At 52.0% G+C, this 13,926-nt stretch overlaps 4 protein-coding genes across 4 annotated transcripts; 1 reads left to right on the forward strand and 3 right to left on the reverse strand.

Moving 5' to 3' along the window:
- Nucleotides 1–139: 139 nt before the first annotated feature.
- On the forward strand, nucleotides 140–595 carry VFPPC_16304 (vacuolar protein sorting 55 superfamily; the record flags this gene model as incomplete). Its single annotated transcript, XM_018294057.1, has 2 exons — nucleotides 140–395; nucleotides 462–595. 2 exons carry the CDS (start codon nucleotides 140–142, stop codon nucleotides 593–595), a joined length of 390 nt encoding a protein of 129 aa, XP_018142392.1.
- A 348-nt stretch (nucleotides 596–943) lies between these two features.
- Nucleotides 944–3,607, reverse strand: VFPPC_06251 (aminodeoxychorismate synthase; the record flags this gene model as incomplete). Its single annotated transcript, XM_018285312.1, has 1 exon — nucleotides 944–3,607. One exon carries the CDS (start codon nucleotides 3,605–3,607, stop codon nucleotides 944–946), a length of 2,664 nt encoding a protein of 887 aa, XP_018142393.1.
- An 887-nt stretch (nucleotides 3,608–4,494) lies between these two features.
- Nucleotides 4,495–8,604, reverse strand: VFPPC_06252 (hypercellular protein HypA; the record flags this gene model as incomplete). Its single annotated transcript, XM_018285313.1, has 1 exon — nucleotides 4,495–8,604. One exon carries the CDS (start codon nucleotides 8,602–8,604, stop codon nucleotides 4,495–4,497), a length of 4,110 nt encoding a protein of 1,369 aa, XP_018142394.1.
- Nucleotides 8,605–9,748: 1,144 nt separating this feature from the next.
- Nucleotides 9,749–10,978, reverse strand: VFPPC_06253 (short chain dehydrogenase/reductase family protein; the record flags this gene model as incomplete). The annotated part of the gene is made up of 2 exons (XM_018285314.1): nucleotides 9,749–10,554; nucleotides 10,630–10,978. 2 exons carry the CDS (start codon nucleotides 10,976–10,978, stop codon nucleotides 9,749–9,751), a joined length of 1,155 nt encoding a protein of 384 aa, XP_018142395.1.
- Between the last annotated feature and the right edge of the window lie 2,948 nt (nucleotides 10,979–13,926).

The following is a 13,926-nucleotide window of genomic DNA, read 5'->3' on the forward strand; positions in this document are numbered from 1 at the left end:
GCATCATCGCCAGCCTCCACTATCCCAGCATCACTTCACGAAACTGCTTCATCCGCAGCTACATCGTCTACCGCGATATTCCTTTTCGAGAATTCCAGGTCCCCGATAAAGCCCCTTCGTGGGGACACCGACGCCCACCATGCCTACCGCTGGCCTCAAAACCATCATTGCCCTCTCCTTCGTCTTGGCAGTCGGCTTCCTGCTCGTCATTCTCTCTTGCGCCCTCTACCAATCGTACTTCCCACTGCTCGTCGTCGCAACATATGTCATTGCACCCGTTCCCAACTGGATCTGCAGCCGATGCGCCAATCCCGATGACTTTGTTGAGAGCTCTGGTGCCGCGGTGCTTGATTTGGGACGCTTCTTTACAGGGTTCTTGGTTGTAATGGGAATGGGTACGTCTTCCCTTCCTCATCGCACCGTCTCGCGTTCTTATGTTAGCAATGTACTAATATCTGTAGCGCTTCCTATTGTTCTTGCGCACTCCGACCTCATCCGTATTGAGGCCATGATCATGTCGGTAGTAGGCGGTTTGTTGATCTACGGAACCATCATCAGCTTCAGCATGTTCTTCCACGAGGAGCAAGAGTTTTAAGCGGCGCGGGTATCACGAGCAGGCTTTCATACGTGGTAATGGGGTTGGACTTTTGGTTTGGGGGGAATACGGCATGAGGAGGATTGGGTCTGGCGTCTGTGTATGATGTAAATTGCATTCAGCGAGGTCTATCTGTTGATTAAGGAATAACCAATGTCGCTCTATTGATGATGTCTAGTATGTGATCAAGCGGAGTTGTCTTCTAAAATCCATGTCGCATCACTATCCCATTCCCATTCCCATATTCCATATCGCTCATGCCATGTCCCTCTAGATATCTTACAAAAGTGTTGAAATTACCAAGGCCCAACTCCAGAGTGTATGTATGTTGAAATCTTCCCTTCTATATTACGCCACATCCGAGAACGTTCCAAGGGGTCCACACAACTTGGTAAACATTTCTTCTCGTTCTCCCTCCGGCGTGCTGAGTGTCGTGACCGCACCACCAGCACCAATTCGCCAGACTTCGCGAGGTTCAGCCTCTCCGCTTTGGGCGGGAGCCTTTTCATCGTCCCAGCGAAACATGGTACGAATAGTAACACTCCAGTCGCCTTTGCCCTGCACATCCAGGTACCCAATAACGCCGGAGTAAATGCTCCGTTCTGTGGGCTCGATCGTCTGTAAGATTTCGCAGCTGCGCTTCTTGGGAGCACCAGTCATGCTGCCCGGAGGCAAGCAACTTGCCAGAACGTCCATACCGGTAAAAGGAAACGCTCCTCTGCTTGGGTCAGTTCCAGCCGCAAGTTTTTCAGCTGGGAGCTGGCCATTAACAGCAGTCACCATTTGAAAGACACTGGCGTACTCCTCAACCCGGAGTAAGTCTGGCACGGTGACACTTTGCGCACCGCACACACCATACAGGTCATGCCGTACAAGATCCACAATCATGAGATTCTCAGCTTCTTCCTTGGGTACATGGAGAATCCTTTCGGCCTGTGCCAATGTCGATACTGCAGCAGACTTTCGCACTGTCCCTTTCATGGGTCTCATAGAGCACAGACCCTTCGGATCGTGCATCAAGAATCGCTCCGGCGAACAGCTGATTATAGTCGCTCCACCAAGGCGGGTAAATGAGCCAAAAGGTGCAGGCTGCCTCGTTCTCAACGCCCGGTAAATTTGCCAAGGTGTTCCATGCTGAGACGCCTCGCTCACAGAAGGCATCTTCTTTTGCGTCGCGTGTTCCCGTGTTGTTGCAGCTGGCCGAGTGTGATGTGGTTGGTCGTTGCCCGGTGGTCTAGTCATGGTTGTCTGCGCTGTCAAACAAAGTTCGTACGACTCGCCTTCCCTGATAAAGTCTTGACACTTGCTGACATTGGCTTCATAGCCATTCGAGTCCGGGACAGAGACGTGTAAACGGCCACCACCTCTACGCACATCATCGAGGAGAGCTTCGTTGGAACGACGCGGCTTCATATCAGAGCTTCGTCCACAGCCAGGCTGCTGCCACGCTTGTGAGCTTTGAATGGTTTCAACGACATCGTCTAGCCACGAGTCGTTGCAGTCGTCGGTACTGAGGGCTTGGACGTAAGCAACTCCAGCTTGGTGATCAAGCACAATGCTCTTAGACACCCAAGCCATACACAGATCAGGTCGATGGTGACCGCGCGACTTGGAGACCGATCCAGGGCTCAGAGTACTAAGACCCATTTCGTATGTGACAAACCCCATGAAGCCGCCTTTGAACGCCGCCGTAATATCGTTTTCAGGCAACTTTCTCCATCGCCAATACTCTGACATGACATGCCAGGGACTCCAAGGATCCACGTCCTCTCCAAGGCATATTCGTTGGCACTGCCCCCGTCTTCCGGAGGTCTCAGGCTGCCGGAGTACCAAATAGTTGTCGCCTACGTGATATTCTAGTCGTAGAGCTTCTTCCACCCCCAGAGCAATGATGGAGCTTCGGGCAAGAGGATCACCATTGATGGTACTCGACGAGTCCAGAATAATCGTATCCTTGGATCCAAGACCAAGTACCTCTGCAATCTCAGCTGTGTCCACTCCTTCGGGAAGTTTGATCTGTCGATATGAATACCCCGGGTTGATACCCCGACGAGCCAAGTCAGACTGCAAGTCATTCCACCAAGGGCAGGCCGACAGCTTCCGTCCAGAATCCAGCCCGGGAAGACTATGATTCGATGGATTCAAGCTATCAACATGGTCCACGCTAGGCTTCCTCCGCACTTGTCGTCGTGTCACCTCGTTCCATTTCAATGCCTGGTGAAACCAATTCCGAATCACAGCCTTCGCCGCCGACTCGGTACACACAGACTCGGGATGATACTGAACACCCCATAGCGGCCTGGTAGCATGCCGAACAGCCATTAATATGCGCTCCTGGTCATCAGGGTGTTCGCCATCATAGTCCTCCGATATCCAAGCTAACGGCATCAAATCAGGTGCCTGCTTTGACGCCTGCCACCTCGCCTCTCGCCATTTCTGCTCCGGAACATAATCCTGTCCAATATCCGCGCACAAACTATGATACAAGGTAGCCTTGAATCGAGGCACCCTGTCGAAGATATCCGCAGGCGGCACCTGAACATGGTCAATCTCTCGCACCATGCCATGCAAACCCCTTCGCAGCCGTCGAATCTTGCCCCCAAAGTGCTCCACCAGACTCTGAAATCCCAGACAAATTCCCAGAACCGGCACCGACTGCTCCCTCGGAAGATCCCAAAGCATCTTGAAGGCACCAACATCCGCATCGTGAAGCGGCGAACCCGGCCCCGGCCCGCAAACAACAGCGTCAAAATCCGCAAGACGGTGCAGAAACTCCTGCCTCGTCCAATCGGGCGTGCTATCCGAGTCAATTGTCTTCAAATCCATGTGCAGAACATGCACCGTGATGTGACTGCCGAGCGCATCCTTCAGGAGCGAGACAATATTGTTGGTGAAGGAGTCATATGCATCCAGGAACAAAATGCGGCGAACAGGACTGCCGGCGTCGATGCCATTCCGCATCGGATTCGACGGTAATTCCTCCGCCCTCGACATGCTCGAGATGATGCCCATGGTTGCTGGCGTCCTCCTCAATCACACACTCCGAGATGGATTAAAAAAGGATTGGATTGGTGCGACGTGGATGCTTTATTCCTGCCGCAACTTGCAGCTGCCAATGGGAATGGCGGCCGACTTGCGGAAGGAGCAGCCAACAGAAAAAAGGAACCAATTTCTTTTTGAGATTGGATGCGGAACCGCCGCACCCTTGGAAAATCGCAATTGCCGTCTGGTTTGGTCCGTATCCGTGCCTCCACTTGTGCCACGAGGGTCCGAGTCGATGGCAAGTTGAAATACAATGTTCAAGGAAAAATGAATTGAGAGTTGACGGCAAATTTTGACTGACCTGGCCTGGTCCAGACTGGTGGTCCAGATGAAGGGTGAAATGCTGCGCCAACCCGGATGAGTCCGGAAGACGGAAGACGGATGATGGACAACGTTTTTGTGGCTGATCCTTCAATGGCTGATGTTCAGTAATGCTGGTCAGCCACGAATTGATGTCCAACAGTTATGCTAGGCTACCCTGCACTTTACGTTTGATGGTCAATTTCTTCATCTTCAAGTCACTGCGATTTCCATACTTTTCATTTACAAATTCTCAAAGATCTAAAATCATTAAAAGCCCACGTCTAATGCATCAATATCCTGTCGGTGGTGCAATAGTCCGCTCTGTGAGTCAATATTCATGGCAGTTATCTTGCATGCAGTCTCACCCAATCGACTTCGGAGCCAATCAACACGATCAATCTGCACGTCAAATGAGTTGAAACGTTGTATTATACCGAATCCACACTCATGCATACATCATCGGCAGCCCCGTCTAGAACATGCCTCATCTATATACAGAAATCGCTACAACACGATTCGCTTCTCGTACAGAAACCGCCTGCACCCAATCCACATCACACTCGGTCCTTCACTCTCAAAATGCAAGCTCGCCGCGAATGCCACACTCTCCTATCCTTGACGCCCAGCGCAGCGTCCATCAGCTTTTGGGTATCAGACCGCGGCCGACTTGGCTCCCCTTCTTCTCTCACCCTGGTATCAAGCACCTGCACTTCCTCCACAGATGCCGCAATCTCGAATTCGCCCCGACAGAGCGCCGTCACTCCAATGACGAATTCGGTGCTGTCATGCCCCTGGAGTTCTGGAAGCAGCTGTTGCAAAGCACCGTTCCAAGCGAATTTTCTCGTGTAATCAAGAGCCACGTTTAATGGCCGATGGCACAACGCCGGCATCAACCTCATGAGCGGTGTTATGGGTTTGGATGTTCTGTTTACGACCTGGACCTTTAGCTGCAGAAACTCATCCACATACACCGTGTTGTCCGGAGCGCCCTCCACGGACACACTAATGTCCACCTCATCGACCTTGATGGCTTCAATCATTCGAGGCGTCAGCCGAATGCTGCGTAGTTCAACCACACCACGGCGTTTGGGGATTGACGTTGTCCGCCATGTTGCCTTGAGATTTTGAAGCAGCTTCTCACGGTACCAAAAGGCCTCGCGATTCGCACGTTCCATGTCTGGCGATATCTTGCTGGTACTAACCACAAATTGTCTGTTGCGTGATGGATTGAGGCTTGGTACCGATTCATGGGGATCTTCGAGGTACACCCGCTTGACGGGCATGACGACCCTGCTTGTCTTTCCGGGGAGGATGCTATCCTCTACCGCCATTCCTTCTTCGCCTTCCAAACGAATCGACATTTGGCTTGGCCAAGCATTGCGTAAATCTACGGCTAGTAGACAATACTTATCCGCAGGCGTGTTTTCCGCATCAGCACCAAGCCTCTCCAATAACGGGGGTGGAAGATGCCCCTGCATGGCAACAGCGTCGATGCGGGCAAGTTCAACGCTAGCGTTCACCGTAACGGTCAAGTCTAGCGATAGCTGGCGGGTGTAAAACTGTTCAGTAATTTCATCCCGCGGAACTCCGAGAAAAGTGTAGTCAGCTTGAATGGTAGCATGCGTCAAGCCTGGTTTGCCCAATATCTCAAACTCGAATGTCGCCTCTCCACCAGGTGGTATATGTCGACTCTGGTCGTTTCTCGGCAGTCTCAATGCCTGCTTCTTCATAAGAATTAACTCGTACTCGTAGAGCTCTGCGGGTGTAGCATCGCGATTGCTCAGTGCCGTCTGTAGTGGGCCTTGCGTGGAATCCTTGAACGAAAACAGCATAAAGTCGACGGGCGTAGTGGTCGATGTGTTTTGCATTGTTACAGTAAATACTTGTCTTTCACCCTCGAGTATCATAACAGACGACTGTGCGAGACTAGTCGACTTGACAACCACCAAGGGTTGAGCCTGGACAACGTTTAGGCTCAAAAGCTTGGTTTCTAGCTTGGCTGGAATCTTCTCGTCGCCGACATCTAGAGCAGGTGGGCCTTTGGTCTTAATCTTTTCGGCTCGGGACGGCGTCCAGTGTCGAGCAAAAATGGGAAATCTACGCTCCCGGCAGCCACGGACCTTGATAATAGCCCCAGTGATCTTTATGGCGCCAGCGGCCTTCGGGCGCCCCTTCAGTCGTACCAACTGTGTTCGGTATGGTCCCAGAACGGCATCTTGGGCAACTGGCTCGAAATCAACGCCTTCAGTGTCGAGTCGCATACTTTCGATGTCTACCTCGACATCATATGTGTTCTGTAGTGTTACCTTGAACGTAGCCGTTTCGCCAGCGACCAGGTTTTCTGCGGCTACTTCATCCGGTTCTTTCAAGAACGGGTTGTAGATGAACGGATTGACATCTTGCGAAGCTCGTGACGGGTTGGCTCCTGGAAGAACACTCTTTGCGTGTGGGATAGGAGCTCTTGTATTCGGTAGCGGCTCAAGCATTATGCCACGAACAAGAAATTCATCCCAGTACTCGGCGGCCAAATCTCCTAGCCCAATCCTTTCCGTGAGCGCAGCTGTCCGCGCTATATTGGTTACAAGGCGAACCTGCTCTTCTTTATGAATATGCGGCGCAGCGTCTTCTCGCTTAGGACCGGGGGCAACGCCTGAACCTGCAGTTCGCATCAAATCGCTGGAGAATTTGAGCACACCATTGAAATCTGGTAGAGCTTCCGAAAAGTTGATACATGCCCGGAGAATGTTGAGTTTGATTTCAGTAAAGCCAAAGAATCGTTTTGACGACTGCGCAAGAACTCTTGCAATGGTGTCGGCGTCGGCGCCGGTGCCGGCATCAGAGCCGCAATCGTTGTTCTCATGCTTGCACGCGTCGAAGCCAACCACACCGTAAGACTTGCACAACAGTTCTAGGAATGCTTCGATGCCGTGTTCGATATCCCCTTCGCCAAGGTCCAGTGCAACACCAGCAGCGCTAGTCTTCTCACTTCCCGGAACAAGAGAAACCAAGCCAGCCGCAGGGTGGACACCTGCCTCCGCGGCGCCCTTTGTACGAGCTTCCACGAGACCGGCAATAAGAACAGATACCAGCTCTCGAATCACCATTGCCTTCTTTCGGTGATATCCCAATGGTCCAAGGACATTCGCAATTCCACTCAATATGGATGTTCTGTCGGCAATGGTGAGGAGTTCCGTGCTTGAAGATGGGAATGCCTTGAAAAGCGTATTCACAATCTGCTGTCTCGACGGTGTGACAGTAAGTCGAGGAGACGTCGTTAAAGTCTGGCTCGGTACTTGACCAGTGACAATGACTTCAAGCGCTTTCTGGTCTAGTCTGCCGCCGCTCAAATGTACAGCAGACAATATTTTGCAAAATCGAATTGTCGTCTCAGCTAGCGGTAGTGGCGGTAGGTTCTCACTGGATATCCGAGAATACAAGCCCAAGATCCTATCGAGGAGTTCGGGAAGTAAGCTCTGTAGATGTCGTATGTGCTTGGGTTGTGAAGGGTCAGCGCCATCGCCATCTGTTTTCAAAATTCCCGGAGTGCTGGTTGGCCGGTCTTGGTTTGGCAAGCAGACGGTAGGTATTTGGAACTCAAGCTTCGACCAGCCAAGAAGAAAGAGGTTCATGAGTATGAGTTCAAGAGCCTTTCCATGCCAAATATGGTCATTCAGAGATCGCGCCGCCGTTGCGCCTTCTGATAACTCTCTGAGGGAGTCGCTCCATCGTCCTGCTTGCAAGTACATGGATCCAATAAGCACCGAAGTCCGTCCTTTACCGCGTAGCCGCCACCGGTCATTGGCACCACCAGGTCCAAACCCTTGTACTGAAACTCGGTCTCTGCTGACCTCACGCGACTTGTCTGCATCCGCCTTTTGTGGCTTTTGCTCGGGACTCGAAGGTCCTGTGCTAGATCCACTGAGAGCGCCGTCAGGACTCATTGGTGTTGCTGATAGCCCGCTCCGTGGCGGTGTTGATGGTCGGACTGTCGCATTACTGGGGGACCTCGACGCCATAGGTGGCATCGACATCCTCGCTTGCGTCTTGTCTGCAACACTTGACACCGAACTTGACCGTGATAATTGTTGTGGAAGGGAAAACTGCGAGTTACGTCGTGACATTGTCCTTGGGCTTCCGTCACCACTACCGCCCCACGCATTCCCATTCATGTTTCGTGCGGAATACAGTCCAGGTGACTCTATAGTAGTCATGGCCTCGAACGATTTGGCCAATGTTGTCATCTCCGCTAGCACTAAAGACGAGGTATCGCACATGACCGTCTTCATAGTCGTCCGCTTCCGCTCCTCCCTCGGTGGGACGGTAACTATACCCTCATCAGGCATGTGGACGTGCACTCCCTCGGGAGGCTTGTAATCAAAGACAATGACCCGATGCACCAGTGCTTTCGGGTAGTTATCTCTCAACTCTTCTAATTCCTGGTACAAAGCACGAACATTTCTCTCAGTCGTGGTCGCCGCGCCGCTAGCCGAGTGTCTCTTGCTAAACGTCTCATCGTGGAGCTCCTCCCCGTCCGCCAGCGCAATGAGAGCTAGCGGCTCGCGGTATAAATCGAATGGCGATAGGGACAAATGCGACGCTGGAGGCACGTGTGTTATAAGATCGTACAGCATCGCGCCATCGGGGTATGCCAATGGCGAAAACATGTCTGCCAGACGAAATTAGTCTCAGAAACATTCCTAAACATATCTATACGCGGACGAGAGCAGAAGGGTACGTAAGTAGGGGGCTGTACTTCTATTCGGCCGCCCATCGGCGCTGATATCCCTGAGGTGGACGACATGTTCGCTCTGTAATATCTGCACAAACTCGGTGAAACGCTGCGCTTTGATCTTCCCTAGCGGCAACAGGAGCGCTTTTACCCTCGCTGGAGAGATGGGAAGTAATGGATCCGAGGACATTTCTTATATTCGTAGCCTCTGCACCATTGTCAGGGTTTGGGCTTGCTGTGTGCTTAGGAGGGGGCAGAGGCGGTCGAGATGTGACTGGAGAGGGTTATAACAGTGCTGAGCTTCGGCGCATGCTTTGTTGAACCGGAGCCTCTCGTTAACAGGGCTGTTTGGGTAGATGTTTTGAGGTTGGGGAGACCAGGAGAGCTTGGCGATGCTGCTTTGACCTGTCCATGTGTCTGTGTTGTTTGTGGTCGCTCGACATGCCCGCCACCAGGGACAAAGTTGGGTGGTGTGGTCTGGTGAGCTCCAATCTTGACATGGATGTGGGGCTGCCACTTTCACAGTTGACTGGTTTGGTCTGATCGTTGATGTGGCCAAGCGTGGTCATGGTGCCTTGAGCTATGCTGTTCGTGCTGTCTGCTACCCTGTCTGGTTCAATTCCATGTCGGCGGGATATTTTTACGACCCGGACAGGGGTGTCAGCTCAGGGGTCATTGGTTCATTGCCTGCCCAATTTGTATTTGATCAATCCAACATTGAACGTTCAAAGCTAACCACCCAGCAAAAAGAGACCAGTTGACCTGAGTAGACCTGGCTTGGAACTGTCTGGTCCTGGCATTGAACATTGAAGGATCAATCTGGTCCAGTCACCGCATTCTTGCCATCTCGCCCTCAATTGACATTCTCAAATTCACAACACTGACATCCGGCATTCCCGCCGGACACAGAACCCAATAACGCCAATAGCTGTGCCGTTCCATTTGTGTATTGCTACTTTGCTCTACTGTGCCAATTCAAGGGTATCACTATAATACATGCGTACAGGGGTAGAGCCCTCTCTGGACATCCCACAGTCGCCAACCCATCTTGAAGCCATTTCACCCCATAAAACAGTATATCAAGCTGTTTGGCTTGCTCCTCCCGCTTCAGAACTATTGTCCCTAGGCTTTTTGCCCTTCTTGGCCTCTTCCTTGAGCTCACTATCGAAAATATCCACTGCTAAACTCGAGTCCACAAAGTCTTCCATTTCTTCTGTGACAGTCTTTAGCTTCTCCTTGACGGCTAGTGCCGCCTCTGCGCCCACAATATGGCGAGATGGTGGATTTTCGTGTCCCCCAATAGCCGTAAGGGCGTGGACAGTTTCGTTGACTAGTGCATCCGCAGCGTTTTGCGGAAGTTTGGGGTATCGAGAGAAAATATCTCCGCGGCCAGGTTCAGGTTCCAACGACATGCTCCCTGGAGTAGAGGGTGTAGCTCTATAGTCGAGGGAGTCTGGAACAGCCGTGTCGGGATCCGAATTCAACACGTTACTGAGCATATCTCGCACGTTCGGTGCCGTGGGGTATGCATCAATATATGCCGGGACTTGGGGTGCGAAGGTGAGGCGACTAGTGAGCGATTGGATCTCCATGTTCGGTTGAACAATTGTGACTTTGATATTAAAAGGAGCTACTTCGTATGCCAATGAGTCGCAGTACCCCTCGAGCGCCCATGTTGCCGCCGAGAACATCGATAGCCCGGGAGTACCAAGGTGGCCACAAACGCTCGTGAGGGCAATGATGTGGCCTGTATGTTGTTTCCTTAACTGAGGTAATGCCGCTTTGATGAAGTTCACCTGCGAAAAGAAATTGCTTTCAAACTGTTGTCTAGCAAGGCTTTGTGTGTGCGGATTTGTTGACAGCTCCTCTACCGTAGCGACAACAGCTACACCAGATTTTGTACGTCAGACTAGGAGCAAAATATCATTTGAATTGGTTGTGGGGGCTCAGAAGTTCTCACCCTCAGATCTGCAGCAAAGCAGAATGTCAATGCGCCCAAAAACATCCACGGCTTCGGCGACTGCGGAGAGACTTGAGCTCATGTTGTCCTCACAACGAAAGCCACGAATGCGGTCCTTCCATCCTTCGCGATCCTTGCGGTTGCTCTTACACTCAGCAATTAGCTCGCGAAATTCGGCGCTCCGTTGCTCATGGTCAATTTCCTGCGGTGGCAAACACGCGACGACGTAGTCACCATGAGAGAGCAGTTGACGGATCAGGCGCACGGCCAGTGGTGATAAGGCGGCCGTCAGCAGCCACGTCCGTGGTGAGTTGTGTGTCGCTACAGGTTGAGATTCCTCGTCAGCCATGGTATCAGATTGAATGAGGGCATGCGAGGGACTGTGGACTGCCATCCAGCAAGCTCACACCAATTGGTGGACTTTGCGTCTGTGCAAGGTCGCCTGTCCGGTCTGGGGATGGGATGGCAACATGCAGTGGGATGGGAAGCGAGGCTTAAAATATCAAACTGCTTTCTAGGTTCAAGTATGACAGGTGCGAGACGGCCAGTTTTGCAAGCTTCCGCTAAACTCAATCGCCAACGTGGGGAGAGACCTGGTTTCTGCCGCGTTGCATCTTGCGAAGGAGGTCTGACCACTTGACAGATCCATTCAATCCTTGGCTGTTTGCATTGAGCTTCCCCGTCGGCCATAGAAGGGGTCTGGTGTTCCAGCCTTTTTGACGAGACAAGACCAATGACAGTCTAGCGCTTGCGGCTTCTGTGGCTGAGGTTGGAATAGCAAGTGCCGACTGGTGAGACTCGTGAGGCGTTGCAAGGGCTGGCAGTCGCAAAAAGACCCAACAAAAACGCGCAGAAAATATAAAGAAACACAACTTAATGGATAGACAGGCTCGAGTCGAAGAAAAGCGAAGAAACGATGTACATACGGAAAGATGGTGGTGGTATGGAAGCAGACTGATTTCGTGTGGAGCTGGGACCTGCAGCTGAAGAGGACGTGCTCGGGGTTGTGGCTCCGGCTGCAGTGTTGGCATCGGCTGCATGTCGTCGGTTGTGTGCATACAAAGCGGCACTTGGTCTGGTGCTGCTCGCCATCTAATAAATTGGTTGAACTTCTGCGCGGGCGAGAGTGGTGTTCCCAAAGGAAGCTATTCGTCGGCAGTTGGGCAAGCGAAATATACGTCTAAACATGTTCCGCGTAAACCTGCAAACTCGAGTCAAAGAAATATGCCACGGCTCTATCCAGTTGAAACTGACGCGACATAGTATCGGATGTATACTGTGTTAGGACTTTGGACTGAACATAACCCAAATGGCTCAAGAGAGGAGGAACCAGGCGCGAAAGGTCAAAGGATGAGATGGGGGCTGGCGGAGATAATAAATAGTTTGGAGGAAGGAGGCAAAGCTGTTCGGTGGAAGTTGGAGAGAGACAGAGTCATAGCACCAGACCAGACCAGACCAGACCACACCGGACCATGTTGACGACACATCAGAATCACCCAGAATGCGACTTGCCTTTAGCCAACCAAGAGCCTCAGTCTTTCAAAGAACCGAAGGACCGACAAGGAGGACCAGGTGCTTTATGGATGGGGTGACATCCCGCCCTTCTGGACCCCAGTACGTCTTTCCACAAGAGCAAACCGTTGGATTCTCCTGATACTCCGCCCAAGGTGGCATGGAGATGTCAACAAGCACTTGAGACCCCGTACCCAGTACGTCCTTCCAGAACGTTGCATGGCTGTTCCGGGATGTCATCAGGTACCTAGGTACTTCACTCCAAGCTCTCTCTCCGCGGACATGGAATTGGGGCTTCCAAAATTACCTGGGGGAAGGGGCTTCGGAGACTGCCATCACAGCCATGCGCCAAGGTGCCTTCCCAGATAACAGCCGGAAGACGCGACTAGGAAGGGGCGACTCTGGCTGACTGACAATCATCCTGCCGCTGAACTTGAGCCATGGCAAGCCAAGAGGGTGGAGAGAAGAGACCAGACCAGATGTGTTGATGGAGATATCTATTGGGGGAGAGAAGAGAAACAAGCTTGCACAAGCCTCAACCATGAGCCCTTGCCTAGGCCGTTGTGGGCTCATCAAACACCATCAACCCCCGTCGCTTCTCAACTTGTTTATGCAACCCAGGAAGTTTGGATCTGATCTGCTAGACGGGCCGGCGGCCTTTCCAGCCAAACGTTTGATGGATCTGCAAATGGCTGGGTGGGCTTGCGTGCTCAGACTCCTCTACAGATGTGGGCGAGATGTGGAATTTCTGTATGTGCCAGCATCAATGAACTTGACTTTCAGGGCCAAGCCAATCACTCAACTCATCACTCTCATAATAGCGCCAGTTGCAACCACAACCATAACCAAGTGAGCGCTCTGCGGATGATTCCGACGACGACCAAACACTACTGAAGTATCTATCCAAGAAGAAGGTACTCCATACACGAACATGTTATATTTTCCCTCAAACACCGAAGATCTCCTAAGACTAACCAAGGTATTAGTTGCCATACTAGTTTACTGCCGTCTACGATGCAATCCTCCCGCGCAACGGACCTTGTTCACTGCGCATTCTTCCAGTCTGCTCCTCATGACCAAGTGTGCCTTCCCTCGGCGCTGTGGTGTACCAGCCCGGCAAGAGTGAGACGCCACGGTGGTTTGGGCTTCAGTGTCTCAAAGCATGTGTCGCTGGACAGTTGGTATCCATGAAGCCCTGGGTGTTCGTGGAGACAAGAGCCCAGCTTGGGCTACACGTACCCAAGAAGTCGGGTGGACCATCCAACACGTCCTCAGTCTTCAGTGATATCAGTGTAGATTACTTGGGATACGAGGTTGTCGACAAGAAACAAGTACCTAGGGATCATCCGGCATGCAGCCACCAAAACATGGCAAACCACACCACCCACTGGAGCTTTGCATGTTGGGAAGACCAGGAAGACTTTGAGTAATGTAAGACATTCATAAAACTAATTAGCTACTCGGCAACAATGCATCTCATGCATCATGTCGCGAATGTCACCTCAAGTCACAAGATAGTTTGGGAAGGTCTTCAGCCCTGTTCGCCAGCCTCCCTTTCCGTGCCACATCAGACCTGGCCAGACTCTTCCAGACGGATATCAGCCCCATGTCTAGCGCTCCCCAGGCGCTTTCTTCAATACTTCCGACTCGGCTGTGTACTACTTTGGGAAGCCAACCCAACAACACAGTGTCTCCAAACCTCCGGAGCACAAGCGACCCCAAACGGCCTGTCTGTGGCGTGTCATCATGCAAGGCCCCTGAGCCATGCCCCGTTCTCGGTAGTCA

Source organism: Pochonia chlamydosporia, chromosome 5 (genome assembly GCF_001653235.2).
Source record: "Pochonia chlamydosporia 170 chromosome 5, whole genome shotgun sequence".
Taxonomy (NCBI): Eukaryota; Fungi; Ascomycota; class Sordariomycetes; order Hypocreales; family Clavicipitaceae; genus Pochonia; species Pochonia chlamydosporia.